Consider the following 15,443-nt stretch of genomic DNA (forward strand, 5'->3'; position numbering starts at 1 on the left):
CATTTGTCCTAAGTCAGTGTTGACTATTATTGGCCTTTTTAGTTCAGTGTCTAGGAATTCGTATCTTAGGTTCTTTGGTAGTATTTTTAGTTCCAAGTCAGGTTTCTTTGGGCATGGCATGTGGTTGGGTGTAAGTGCCAAGCATTCGCTTAGACTTTCGTTTTGGTATGGTTCACGCCAATTATTGTCTTCAAGGATTGGAGGGATTTGGATTTTCATTATTTCAGAGTATGTGGTTTCTTCCATCTCCATCTCTCTCACGCATTCGTCTATGACATCAAGCAGATAGCAGGTGTCGTCTATAGCTGGCGCTTGTAAGAATTGGGTTAAGATGAATTCAACCTTTTCCTCTCCAACTTCGAATGTCAGCTTACCTCTCTTTACGTCTATTATGGCTCTGGCGGTAGCCAAGAATGGCCTTCCTAGAATGATAGGTGTGCTGGCATCTTCTTTAATGTCCATGATTATGAAATCGGTAGGAATGTAAAATTGTCCTACACGAACTGGGACATTCTCTAGTACACCGACAAGATATTTGATTGAGCGGTCAGCTAACTGAACAGACATCTTTGTCGGTTTTAATTCTCCCATACTGAGCCTTCTACAAATGGTTAAGGGCATTACGCTAATGCTGGCTCCTAGATCGCATAGAGCTTTGTCTATGACAAATTTTCCAATGACACAGGTTATGGAGAAACTACCTGGGTCTTTTAGTTTGGGAGGCATGTTATTCTGGATTATGGCGCTACACTCGGCAGTAAGTGTAACTGTTTCGTCATCCTCAATCTTTTTCTTATTGGATAGGATTTCCTTAAGAAATTTGGCATAGGAGGGCATTTGTGTGATGGCTTCTGTAAAGGGTATCGTAATGTTTAATTGCTTCAGAAGCTCAACAAATTTCCTAAATTGATTCGCAGTCTTAGAACTTTTAAGTCATTGAGGATACATAATGGGTGGTTTATAAGGAGGTGGAGGTGAAGGAGAATTGCGGTCCAAAACGCAGCGGAAATTAAAATTTCTCCTTTAGAGATCCTTACGAATGGTCATGATCAGTGATAGAATATTTACCTCTTGTGACGGTTGAAACCTTTGGTGCAGATCTCTTGCAACGATCAAAACCCTTTGATGCAGATCCACGAAACGATCACGAACGTTGAACGATGACAACGTCTCTACTCAGTCCACACGAACGGGTTCCTTCAATCTCAGTGCTAGCTGGTACGAATGAAGGCTTTGAGTGAGAGAGAGAGAGTGAAAACGAAAAGAATGCAACCGCCAATTTTTGCTTCTGCACAAGGGTTCTATTTATAGAACCACTTGTGCGGGCTTCAAGCTAAAAGCCCACTTAAGTGTATTTTGGCCCATATCTTATAATATGCCCAAAATCACTTAAGCTCATGGTACCTTACCATATTTCGTATTCTACTCAAGTACATCGTACCTTACGATGCTCTATAACTCACTTAAGGGCACCGTACCTTACGGTAATCCTTAGTTACTCTATCTCTCATTAATCCGTCCTTTGTGTGTGACCCTGTAGGTTTTCGTGACGTTGGCAATTATATTAAATCACGCATTTAATATAATAAACAGTGAGCGGTATCTAGCAACACATCACTGCTACCCAAGACACGAAAATGTCATGTGATCTGACAAAACCTTCTGTGATAATACTTATGTGTATAATTACCCTTTTGCCCTTATGTCTATATTGAACACAAGGCATAGACCGTGTCATCCTTGTCCAGTTCAATATTGGGCCCATAGACATTTATCCTGTTATGCAGGATGGGCAAATTCCATCTAGGTCACTCATGTCCCTCAGCATGCTTCGTGGAGTACCCATCAACTGTCTTTATGGTTATCCAGTTACGGACAACGTTGGATCAGCAATAAAGCACTCGACTCTACATCTAGGATCCATAGTGGTTTCAGGTCGAAGAGTGGAATACACTATTATCACCATGAGAATAACTTATGACACCTTGCATAACTTTCTATATAGTATTCTCATAGCGGGTCAATCCGGTATAAATATTACTCCTAATATTCATACCTATGTTTAAGACTTGATAACTCTTTATCCATGATCCATGAGATGTGATCATCAGTCTACAAACATAATAGTCTTAATGCTTTAATATTATCCCACTTCACACTAAAGCTCGACTACGGATACTTTAGGAATAATGTCCTTATGTTTAATGTGTTCTCATGATTAAGTCACACTTAATACATTAAACGGACTATCTATTCCAGGGACTTTATTAATCAACCATAATAAAGAGAATGCCTTTTATTATTCGATACAAGTACCAAAATGTATTGGCCTCTAGGGCTTACACCAACAATCTCCCACTAGCACTAGAGCCAATCAGGTATACCCCTTATGCCCATTGATCTAGTATGGCCATCATGCTTCTGCTGCGCAAGAGACTTTGTCAGTGGGTCAGCTATATTGTCAAGTGTAGGTACTCTACATATTCTCACACAACGTCTAAGTATGTGTTTGGATCGTCGGTGAGATCTAGGCTCCTTAGCTTATGCGATAGCACCATTGTTATCATAATAGAGACCAATGGGATCCACAATGCTAGGGACTATGCCAAGTTCACTAATGAACTTTTTGATCCAAACAACTTCCTTTGCTGCACTTGAGACAGCAATATACTCGGCCTCGGTTGTAGATTCAGCAACTGTATCTTGCTTTGAACTTTTCAAGCTCACAGCGCCACCATTTCAGCAAAACACATAACCATTGGAATCATTCATATTAAAGCGTCTCAGCACCTTGTCTATGTACTCTGACTTAGGCCAAGCATTTTATGATCTATCTCTATAGATTCTGATTCCTAATATATAGGCTGCTTCACCTAGGTCCTTCATAGATAAGCATTTCCCCACCCAAGACTTTGCTTGTTGCAGGGTAGGGATATCGTTTCCAATAAGTAATATGTCATCTACATATAATACCAGGAATACGATCATGCTCCCACTAACCTTCTTGTAGACACAAGGCTCATCTTTGTTCTTGATGAATCCATACAGTTTTACTGTTTCATCAAGGCGAAGATTCCATGAGTAGGTCACAGGCTCATCTTGATCCATGAGTAATACATCACCTTGATCAGATATCCATATATCTCAGGTAGGTGACGTATCCTGCCTGACCTACGCTGGTCTTGTTCTACTTGAGCAGGTTGCTCTTACACAACCACTTGTGTTTCCTGCTCTAATTCCTCCATAGGTGTATCGATAATTTGTGATTCTTGAATTTCTTCAAGTTCTACTTTCCTCCCACTGATTCCTTTGGAAATAAAATCCCTCTCTAGGAAAACTCAGGTTCGAGCGACAAACATTTTGCCCTCAAAAGGATTGTAGAAATAATATCCTCTTGTTTCTTTAGGATACCCCACAAATAAGCATTTGTCAGATTTGGGCTCAAGCTTAGTTGAAACTTGTCATTTCACATAAACCTCGCAACCCCAAATCTTTATGTAAGACATATGTGGTTTCTTACCACTCCATATCTCATATGGTGTCTTGTTAACCTTTTGGATGGAACATGGTCAAGTGTGTAAGCTGTTGTCAATAGTGCATGTCCGCAAATGGAGTTTGGAAGATCAACGTGACTCATCATGGATTTAACTTATTAGGTTTCATCCTTTTAGTATTAATGTTATAAGTTGGCATTATGAGATCAAGGACATATAGTCCATTGCTCACTTGTGCAGTAGCATAGAATATATCATTCAAATAAATTGAGCAACAATTGTTCTTTATTATAAATGAAAAACCAAACTTGTCCAAACAAGAAATGGAAATAATATTCCTGCTAATTGCAGATACATAATAACAGTTCTCTAACTGAATTATAAAACCACTAGGTAAAGTTAATAAGATCCTACGGCTAAAGTAGCAACCTTTGCTCCATTGCCAACTCGTAGGTCAACTTCACCTTTTGCCAAATCTCTACTCCTTTTCAGCCCCTGCACATTTGTACAAATGTGAGAACCGCATCCAGTATCTAATACCCATGATGCAGAAGTAGATAAATTTATTTAATAACAAAAATACCTGAAGTTGAAGTCTCTACTCCATTCTTCTTATCTTCCAGGTACTTTGGGCAGTTCCTCTTCCAGTGTCCGGTCTTACCGCAATGGAAGCAGGTGTCTTCTTTTGCTATGCCTCCACTAGGCTTTAAAGCAGCAACGGTGGGTTTGGGTTTGGCAACTTCCTTGCCTTTCCCTTTATCACCCTGCTTAGTGAGCCTTTTGTTCTGTCTCTTTCCATTTCCGATCATCAGAATGGACTTCCCTTTTGACTTCAGATTCTGCTCGGCAGTTCTTAACATAGCGAGCAGTTCAGGAAGAGATTTGTCCATATCAATCATATTGAAATTTAGGACAAATTGACTGAAACTATCTGGCAACGATTGCAAGATCAAATCAGTCGCAAGTTCCTTTTCGAGGGGAAAACCCAATCTCTCAAGGTTTTCCACATACCCAATCATCTTGAGTACATGGGGACCTACAGGGGCTCCCTCAGCTAACTTGGTTTGGAAAAGGGCTTTTGAAACTTCAAACCTCTCATGCCTTGCTTGCTCTTGATAGAGCAGCTTCAGGTGTTCGATCATATCGAACGCTGACATGTTCTCATGTTGCTTTTGCAATTCTGAGTTCATGGTAGCCAGCATGAGACAAGCAGTTTCATTGGCATCATCGACATGCTTCTTATAAGCATCTCTTTCTGCCTTAGGTGCAGAACTAGGAGGTTCCTCTTCAGGAACAGGTGTCTCCAAGACATACAGCTTTTTATCATGTTTGAGGACAATCCTCAGGTTTCGGTGCCAATCCAGAAAATTTGTCCCAGACAATTTTTCCTTGTCAAGGATTGATCGCAAGATGTTGTTAGAGGTGTTTGCTGTCATGGTTATCTACATAAGGATTAAGAAAATATAAGTATCATTGACATATTTAATTAGGCCTTTAATCAAATATGCTCCCACTATTTTACTCAAAACAAATGACCCTCATCATTTGATTCGGAAAATCCCGTTGGAAGATTTTCTAGTGGGTCGACATCCATATTTCACTTCGTTCTAAGTCCGCGTAGGCGGATTACACAAAACTAGGTTATTTAGGTAGGAACTCCTTCCAATTGTATCTCATACAACTCTCGAATGTTTCAGTTGGGTGAATAACTCCTTATTCCAATCCATCATATGGATCATTCCCAACTCTTGCTTCTAAACATATATATAATCTTATTATAATTTGTTTAGTTAAGTTTGACCCATTGTTTTAACAGTTGGATATTACAATTATCCCATCGCACCTTACTAATATATAGATCTTGCACCTCGCGTAGGCGAAACCTACATTATCCATTACTAGTCTTGATGAGTGTTAAAACTTGGAAAGCATAAACTTAATATTTAATTTTGAGGGAATTGCAATTATAATGATCTCACCGGCTTGTTTATCATATAAATCGTCTCTCACATGCATCAACATACATTCACATGCATCAACATACATACAAACAAAATGAAACAGTTATGGCCCCTAGCGCAATTGTTCTCCCAAGCCAATGAGAGAACCTAAGCTAACCTACAACGATCTAAGCTTCTCCAAGCAAGATCTTCAAGGTTGTCCTCCTTTAATATTGAATTCTTCTCTAAGCTTCACCAAGCAAGATCTTTAAGATTGTCCTCCTTTGATATTGAAATCTTCTCTTTCTTCATAACATTGTCTTCTTCTCTTTCTTCATAACATTACATTCCAGAAGAAACTCGTTTTACATACGAGGGTTTGAGATGAGAAAAGAAGTTACATTAAGAGATCAAAAGGAGAGGCACGACACGCAGGTCGTATTTAAAAACCCAAAACAAAATAAAGGACAACTAAGGCCATAACTGATCACCACAAGGCAATAATAATAAACACATTGTTATTATTAAATTTTAATTCCTTTAATTAAAATTAAATTTCAGCGACCGATCACACTACGCAGAGTTGGCCGGGGGTTGGAGGGGCAGCGCCCCTGCGGGGTTGGAGGGGCAGCGCCCCTGTCCAAAATTTTAATGAACAATTCATTTGAAATGGACATTGTTTTTGCATCCACACAACTCTTGCGCAGGCACAAAACAGAGACCCCAAAATTTTTTGACTCTGTGAGTGTGACGACCGTCACAGGCGTGTGACGACCGTCACAGGCGTGTGACGACCGTCACAGGCCATGTGAGTGTGACGAGCGTCACAGGACACGTTACGACCGTCACAGGTCAAAAACAAAAAACGCCTAGAATTCTGTGAGTGTGACGACCGTCACAAGGCATGTGACGACCGTCACGTCCTTGTTACGACCGTCATGGGCGTGTTACGACCGTCACACATCCAGTTTGTTACGCTTGTTACGCTCGTCACACGAGCTTCACGCGGCCAAAATAACAGACTTTGAAATAGTCAACACGCTCGTCACACGAGCTTCACGCAGCCAAAATAACAAACTTTGAAACAGTCAACAAACGTGTTCCAAAAGCCCTAAATTCACAACTCTTTGACGGCACAACCCTTACGCCGTCACCAACCCTAATGCGCCAATTTCAGACCGTCAAACACACCTCGATTGTTGATTCAGTATGATTGATCAACCTGTCATTGCTTCACCATACTAATGTCGGATTCCGAAGCAAATGACCATTGATTGCTCAAAGGAAAACAATCATTTAGTGTTCGAATGAATGAAACAGAAACAGTATATCACATATACCGTACTTTGCATTAGGATTACTTATATCATATATAAGTTGATCAGTCTCAATTGCGTAACCTATGGACGATCGATGTATCGCTGCTTCACCATACTAATGTCGGATTCCGAAGCATAGTCAACATCAATCATCCAACTCGTACACTCATGATGCCAAATTTAATTTCTCTTTTAATTAATTGATTCATTCTGTCTTTTAATCATATTAATACAGAAAATAAACAGCTATCCGAGTCATGGTTTCGTAAGTGGCTCTGATACCACTGAAGGAGAATTGCGGTCCAAAACGCAGCGGAAATTAAAATTTCTCCTTTAGAGATCCTTACGAATGGTCATGATCAGTGATAGAATATTTACCTCTTGTGACGGTTGAAACCTTTGGTGCAGATCTCTTGCAACGATCAAAACCCTTTGATGCAGATCCACGAAATGATCACGAACGTTGAACGATGACAACGTCTCTACTCAGTCCACACGAACGGGTTCCTTCAATCTCAGTGCTAGCTGGTACGAATGAAGGCTTTGAGTGAGAGAGAGAGAGTGAAAATGAAAAGAATGCAACCGCCAATTTTTGCTTCTGCACAAGGGTTCTATTTATAGAACCACTTGTGTGGGCTTCAAGCTAAAAGCCCACTTAAGTGTATTTTGGCCCATATCTTATAATATGCCCAAAATCACTTAAGCTCATGGTACCTTACCATATTTCGTATTCTACTCAAGTACATCGTACCTTACGATGCTCTATAACTCACTTAAGGGCACCGTACCTTACGGTAATCCTTAGTTACTCTATCTCTCATCAATCCGTCCTTTGTGTGTGACCCTGTAGGTTTTCGTGACGTTGGCAATTATATTAAATCACGCATTTAATATAATAAACAGTGAGCGGTATCTAGCAACACATCACTGCTACCCAAGACACGAAAATGTCATGTGATCTGACAAAACCTTCTGTGATAATACTTATGTGTATAATTACCCTTTTGCCCTTATGTCTATATTGAACACAAGGCATAGACCGTGTCATCCTTGTCCAGTTCAATATTGGGCCCATAGACATTTATCCTGTTATGCAGGATGGGCAAATTCCATCTAGGTCACTCATGTCCCTCAGCATGCTTCGTGGAGTACCCATCAACTGTCTTTATGGTTATCCAGTTACGGACAATGTTGGATCAGCAATAAAGCACTCGACTCTACATCTAGGATCCATAGTGGTTTCAGGTCGAAGAGTGGAATACACTATTATCACCATGAGAATAACTTATGACACCTTGCATAACTTTCTATATAGTATTCTCATAGCGGGTCAATCCGGTATAAATATTACTCCTAATATTCATACCTATGTTTAAGACTTGATAACTCTTTATCCATGATCCATGAGATGTGATCATCAGTCTACAAACATAATAGTCTTAATGCTTTAATGTTATCCCACTTCACACTAAAGCTCGACTACGGATACTTTAGGAATAGTGTCCTTATGTTTAATGTGTTCTCATGATTAAGTCACACTTAATACATTAAACGGACTATCTATTCCAGGGACTTTATTAATCAACCATAATAAAGAGAATGCCTTTTATTATTCGATACAAGTACCAAAATGTATTGGCCTCTAGGGCTTACACCAACAGGAGGCACATAAGGTTTCTCTTTCTCTTCGGCCTTCTGGGTATTATCTTCTATTTCCTTTGGTTCATTCACCTGCTCAGTTGAGGTTTTATCTGGTTTTTGGTACATGGCATGGTTTTGGAGTCTTGGATATACGGGTCCATCTACTTCTTTTCCACTCCTCAATATAACGGCATTTGCATGTCCCTTCGGATTAGGTTGCGGCTGTCCAGGAAACGATCCAGCTAGAGCGGCTGTAGATACTTGATGTTGAGCCACTTGCGAAATCTGTGTTTCAAGCATTTTATTGTGGGTGGCTAAGGCGTCTACTTTATTCGCTAGTTGTTTGAGTTGCTCGCTAGTATGTATGTTTTGGTTCAAGAAGTACTTGTTTGTTTGAGCTTGAGTAGCTATGAAGCTTTCCATCATCAACACGAGATTTGACTTCCTAGGCATGTTAGGAGCATTATTAGCTGACTTTTGATATCCAGGCGGAACAGCTGGTGTTTGGCAAGGTGCATACAGGGCATTGTTATTCTTATACGAGAAATTTGGATGGTTTTTCCAACCAGGATTATAAGTATTGGAATAGGGATTTCCTTGTGTGTAGTTCACTTGATCGGTTGGGACTCCTGCTAATATTTGACATTCTTGTGCAGTGTGTCCAAGGTTTCCACATAACTCACAGTTTGGAGTTATAGCAGCCACGATGGCTACGGGTGGTATGGTCAAGTTATCTAATTTTTGGACAAGGGCATCTACCTTTGCATGAACATGGTCGAGGCTACTGATTTCGTACATTCCACCCTTCATCTGGGACTTTTCCACTGGAGTTCGTTCACCTCCCCATTGGGAATGGTTTTGGGCCATGTTTTCAATGAGTTGATAGGCTTCAGTGTATGGCTTATCCATAAGTGCACCGCCCGCGACAACGTCTATTGTAAGTCTTGTGTTATACAGAAGCCCATTATAGAATGTGTGAATGATCACCCAGTCTTCTAGACCGTGATGTGGACATATTCTCATCATGTCCTTGTATCTCTCCCACGCTTCGTAGAGAGATTCCATATCTTTCTGCCTGAATCTGTTGATTTAAGCTCTCAGCATAGCAGTTTTGCTCGGCGGAAAGTATCGGGATAAGAAGACGTTCTTCAGTTCCTCCCATGTTGTAACGGAGTTGGAGGGAAAGGATTGTAACCAAGCCCAAGCTCTGTCTCTTAGTGAGAATGGAAAAAGGCGCAGTCTTATCGCATCTTGAGATACACCATTCGCTTTTACAGTATCTGCATACTGCACAAACTTGGTCAGGTGTTCATTAGGATCGCCTGTTGGATTTCCAGCAAATTGATGTTGTTGGACGGCTGATAAGAGTGAGGGTTTCAGCTCGAAATCATTTCGATTAATAGCGGGGGCAACAATGTTGTTGTAAGGTTCTTGTTGAAATGGGGTAGCGTAGAATTTAAGAGGACGATTCTGTTGTCCTTCTTCAGCCATGTTTGGTTTTTCTTCTTATTTAAGAGGAAAGGAGATATCGGGAATACCGTACTTTTGTTGATATTCGTGTATTCGGCGTCTCACGTATAGGAAACGCTCTAATTTAGGGATTGGTGGTGCTAAGTTATCGCCTTGTGAGCGAGTACTTGGCATACAATCAGGGAAAGAAAGGAGAGAAGATTAGTTTTTGTTTTTACCTTAGTCTATACCGTGCAACGGAAGAATCGCACTAATCGACTAAAACAGGTCCCCAGCAACGGCGCCAAAAACTTGATGGTTCGTCTGGCTATATATAAAATATAGTATGTCGGGTACTTGACTGCAAGTGCACAGTCTAGTCGCTTTAGTTTTAAAAGATATCGATCCCACAGGGACCTATGGTCAAACTAGTGCTACTAAAGTCACTATGTTTAGCTAAGGGAATTGATTAGTAGAAGTTTGGGGGTAATATAGTAAATCTAAGGGAAATTTTCAATTTTAATAAAGAATTAAGGGAAGGAATCGGTATGCAGCGCATTAATCGTCAGGGATTCGATAAGTCACCGGTGAATAGTTTAAATGTCAAATATCTCTCAGTAGAAAATATTTATTTAAAAGACTTTATCTCACACTCTCGTGGTTGTTGATTCGGCCTATAACTTTAAGTCAGAATATACGCTCTCGTTGTCCCATTTGAAGTCAAAATTACTTTTTGAAAATAAATAAGTTCTAATTGTTTTTAAAGTGCTCTCGCTGTTTTTAAACTCAATGCCTAGTTTTTACTATCCAGCTCGAGCCTCACGCTCTCGCGATTGTTGGTTCTCACCTTAGTTAATTTCCCACTCTCGTGGCAAAATCATATTAAATAGCTTTTCACACTTTTGTGATAAAGTTAATTAAATCTAAATTAAAAACCTCAGCCTAAAAGGTTATTTGAGAAAAAGGGTTTTCACCGGTTATTATTAAATCCCATCAAATTAAGTTGCTACATACCGATACCGGTAGTTTAGTCGGACACATTAATTAAAGCAAACGCAACACATAAACAGATCAACATTGCGGAAAACATGCTTATAATAATAAATGGGCAATAATAATAATAATTCAGTAAAAACCTGGAGATCGAAGTACAAAGTATATCGATTCTTGGAGCACTTGAGCAGTCCTCCACAAGTCAGTAGGCTTTGCTTCTTCAATACAGATTACTACTAAAATTAAATAAAGTGTAGTAGTTACCCAGTGTAGGAAACTACTACTATGGCTAATTGGAAAACTAACTGGAAAAAGGGAAACTATAAAAAGAATGGCGAATACAATAAAGCAACGGAAACAAGGTTGCTGGAAAGAAAGAAAAAATGCTGAAAGTTAGAAAGCTGAAAATTAAATTGCAGAGCGTAAATATCAAAGTAGGCCTCTCCAGTTTTTCCCATTTGAGTCCTTTATATAGTTTCCATTAGGTCTTGGTAGTTGAGGAAATCAAGGAAGACTTGGTCTTGAGAGAGGAATTTGTGGGAAAAGTTTGTTGGAGGAAATATAGGCACGTTTGGGTGCCTGTTGCTGACTGCTTCAAAGCGCACTTTGTGGGCGCGTGACGCTCGTCATGGGCCTGTGACGGTCGTCACAGTCTGGGTCGTGACGAGCGTCATGAATGTGTGGCGATCGTCACATCAGTAAAATCTGCATTTTCTGTTCTTCTGGTTTTTCTGTGTTTTTTTCACTTGTTTCTTCTTCTTTTTCTTTCTTTTCTTCATTTTGCTCTTTAGTGCATGGAGATTCAAATACCTGCAAAACAACACGAATACTTGCGCAAAAATCGGGATATTAATCGAAATGATGTGATCTTTGAGTGTAAATTAAGGCAATTATCTGATGTGTTTTCGCGTTATCACCTTTCATACTTTTGTTGAGATTAGTAAGAAATCTATCATGCTTAAGAATCCACATGAAGCTCTTGCACCTCTCCGGGACTTGCAACTTCCAAATCCTACCTCAATCATCATTTTCATGGCTAATGTCGTCCACCTCAATTGTCTGATAAACTTTCTTCAAAGAAAACTCACCATTAGCAGTACCTGCAAAATAAAATTGGTTAGCATCTTGCCCTATACATGGCGGCAAGCAAGCACAAATTTTATCTTTCCACTTCATAGGCAGCCAACTATCAAGCAAGCTCCAACTCCAACCCCTCTGATTGTTCACCAAATCCACCACTCTGGCTCCCACCAAGTTATTAGAAATAAGATGTTGGATAGCATTGTGTTGTAACTCCTCGCCTAGCCAATTATCCTCGCAAGCGCAAATTCTCGTACCATCCCTAACATGCCAACAACCAAACTTGTGAACATCCTTGGAGACCTTAGTTATCTCCTTCCAAAGACTAGAATCACCAGCCTTCATGCCAGAGAACTTAAACTCCTCTTGAATGACATACTTGTCATACATAACCTCATACCATATATCCTTGGCATTAGTTGCAATCTTCCATCCAAGCTTCATAATACTTGTTGTGTTTAAACTCTCCAGGTTCCTCAACCCTAAACCATTGTGCCATTTAGAGTTAGTTAAGGTGTTCCAGCCCATTGCATGAATCTTCCTCTACTCCTCTGTATCTCCCCAAATGAATTTACATTGAATTCTATGGATTTCATTGATAATGGCTTTAGGGATTCTGTTAGTCATCATCAGGTAAATGGGCATAGCTTCAATAACACTCTTGGCCAGTGTAATCCTCCCTGCAAAAGACAGACGATTTTTCTTCCAACTCACAAGTTTAGCAGTTATTTGATCCACGAGGTAATTAAAATCATTCTTCCTCAACATCTTTCCCCTAATTGGAACACCAAGGTACTTCCCTAAATTGCTCGTTACCCTATAACCAGAAAGATTCACAAGCTTATTGTGCATATTTCTATTCACATTCTTAGAAAACAAGAGGCTAGTTTTCTCCTGACTAACCTCTTTACCTGACATGTTACAAAACATATTGAGAGTTCTCATGACACACTCCATTTGTTTTCTGTGGCTTCTCCAAATAGCAGGAGATCATCAACAAACATAAGGTATGAGATTAGAGTACCTTGCCTACCTAACTTCAGCGTCTTCCAATTATTCATTCTAACTTCATGCTCGATGAGGTGGGTTAATTTGTCGATACAAAGGACGAAAAGATAAAGCGAGATAGGGTCTCCTTGACGAATACCATGTTGAGGTCAAAAGAAACTGCTCCTAGCTCCATTTCAATTAACATTGGTTTCCACATACGACACAACATGCATGATAATATTGATCATACTTACAGGAAAATTGATTTCTTGGAGCGTACGCCAAATGAACTCCCAACTCAATTTGACATACGCCTTAGACAAATCGACTTTAATTTCAAAATGGCCTTTTTTACTTTTCATTTTCTTCATACTATGTATGACTTCCTTTTCTATAATAATCTTTTCATGGATCACTCTTTCCGGTACAAAACTAGTTTGAAACAAAGAAATCAGTTTGTTCATATGCCTTTTCAACCTTCCCATTACAACCTTACTAACAACCTTATAAATGTTGTTGCATAACGAAATAGGGTGAAATTGCATAACAATTGTGGGATGTTCACCTTTGGGAATGAGACAAATGTTAGTTTGGTTCACTTAAGCAATCCTATTTGACTGCTTCCAAATACACTTCACAAAATCACACACATTCCTCCCAACTATATCCCGTGATTTTTGATAAAATCTTGCAGGAAATCCATCAGGACCTGGAGATTTCCATGGTTTCATGTCAAAAATAGCCCTTTTAATTTCATCATTTGTGACTTGCAGATCAAGGTTATCAATCTCTACATCCTCAAGACTGGGATATGTGATATGAGTTTGATGCCAGTTCTGCCATTTATCACTGAGCCGAAATAACTGCTTGTAGTAATTGTTAATCTTTTCCTTCAATTGATCCCCATCTTTCACCCAAGTACCTTGTTCATCTTTTAACATGACAAATAGCATCCCTCTTTCTTCTCGTGATGGTCTTCAAATGGTAGTATTTGGTATTCCTATCTCCGTCGGCAAGCCACTTCGCCATTGATCGTTGAAACCACATAATCTCTTCTTTTTTCAGAATATTATTTAACTCATCTTGCAACATAAGCTAAGGAGTTTACATGCCCCCATATTTTCCCTCCTTTGAATACACTTCTGAACACCATTAAGTCTCGCCATAATCTCCTTCTTCCTTATATGAACTTGTTTGAGAGAACTGCACTTCCAAGCTTTTAAGTCTTTTGTAATATTCTTAAGCTTATGACCTAAACCTTTGTTATCCTTCCACAATCCCATGAGCCTATCCGTATAATTACTATCTACCAACCAAGCACTCTTAAATCTAAAATGTTTAGCAACTTTGGAGTACACATTACAAGACAGAGATATCATGATTGGGTGATGGTCAGAAAACTCAAATCTAGTGAGAACCTTTGTATAAGCTTCTGGGAATTTCAAACTCAAATCTTCATTACACAATGCTCTATCCAATCTATCGTAAATGTGTTTTCCTCCTTGAAAAACTAGCCCTCTCCATTTATACTTAGGACCACTAGCCCTAAGATCATGCAACTTACAATCATCGATATTATTATGGAAAGCCATGTATTTTCTCTACGAAACCTGCACTCCTTATTTTTTCTCATAAGCATAAGCAATCTCATTGAAATCTCCAGTCAACATCCAAGGACTAGTCATTTCACTTGTCATAGTCTTCAAGTTATCCCATAGCTTATGTCTCGTATCCCCATTAGGGATATCATAAACACATGTGAACATCCACTCTTCTTCAGTCAAACTCCTAAGACTAAGGTGAATATATTGTTCTTCCTTAGCCCTGAGAGTAATATTCGGTGAGTGCTTTCTCGTACCATCCAAAAAAATTCCTTTGTTTTCTCTTCTTTTTTTTTATGATCGTTTTTCTTAATTTTTTTCCGCACTCACCTTACTTTTAGACACTTATGGGGTTACCCCAAACTTAGAATTTAACACAGTTTAAAGACATAACATTGACTCTGAACAGGGTAAGGAAGTGTTTGGATGTGGTTTACATTAATGTGGTTATATAAACAAACAAAGGGTACAAGCTCAACGAGGTTAACAAGGGATAATATTAAAGGGATGGCTAGAAAGGCTCAGGGCTATTATTCAAACAATGTGTCTCAATATGTGTATATATGCAGTGATATTCCCAGAGAACCTGCGCAGAGTCAGAGTGATAAAGACATACCTGAATATCGCTCATGATGACAAATATGTTTGGATTTTTCTACATTCACCATGTTAGGTAAAGCTTGACAGCATCCACAGTACTTCTAGTATGGTGCAGCTTCTTACTCAACTCGGAATGCACATGGAACCTACGTTAGTCGAGCTCGAGAAGTTGTGTCCGATCTTTTCTTCAGTAGTATCAACTATTTGGGAAGATCATTCACAATAAGCAACCGTAAATGGAGTGATCCTTTCATCCACTACCCCTAATGGTCATCACCTAATCCATCAATACACCAAGAACCTGAAATACATGCAGAAAATGATACCCAACGGTAA

General features: G+C 39.4%; 1 protein-coding gene and 1 non-coding gene across 2 annotated transcripts; one reads left to right on the forward strand and one right to left on the reverse strand.

The window, feature by feature from the left end:
* The first annotated feature begins 9,391 nt into the window (after window positions 1–9,391).
* Window positions 9,392–9,498, forward strand: LOC127133217 (small nucleolar RNA R71). The gene has a single exon (XR_007807207.1). It is a non-coding gene; the product is annotated as a small nucleolar RNA R71 (small nucleolar RNA).
* Window positions 9,499–13,979: 4,481 nt separating this feature from the next.
* Window positions 13,980–14,498, reverse strand: LOC127129530 (uncharacterized). Its single transcript, XM_051058692.1, has one exon. The coding sequence runs from the start codon at window positions 14,496–14,498 to the stop codon at window positions 13,980–13,982; it is 519 nt and encodes a 172-aa protein (XP_050914649.1).
* Between the last annotated feature and the right edge of the window lie 945 nt (window positions 14,499–15,443).

The sequence above is a fragment of the Lathyrus oleraceus genome, chromosome 3 (assembly GCF_024323335.1).
Source record: "Lathyrus oleraceus cultivar Zhongwan6 chromosome 3, CAAS_Psat_ZW6_1.0, whole genome shotgun sequence".
In the NCBI taxonomy this organism is placed as follows: domain Eukaryota; kingdom Viridiplantae; phylum Streptophyta; class Magnoliopsida; order Fabales; family Fabaceae; genus Lathyrus; species Lathyrus oleraceus.

Coding starts and splice junctions, on each gene's coding strand:
- LOC127129530 (XM_051058692.1), bottom strand. CDS start 14,498: ATGGCTTTCCATAATAATATCGATGATTGTAAGTTGCATGATCTTAGG.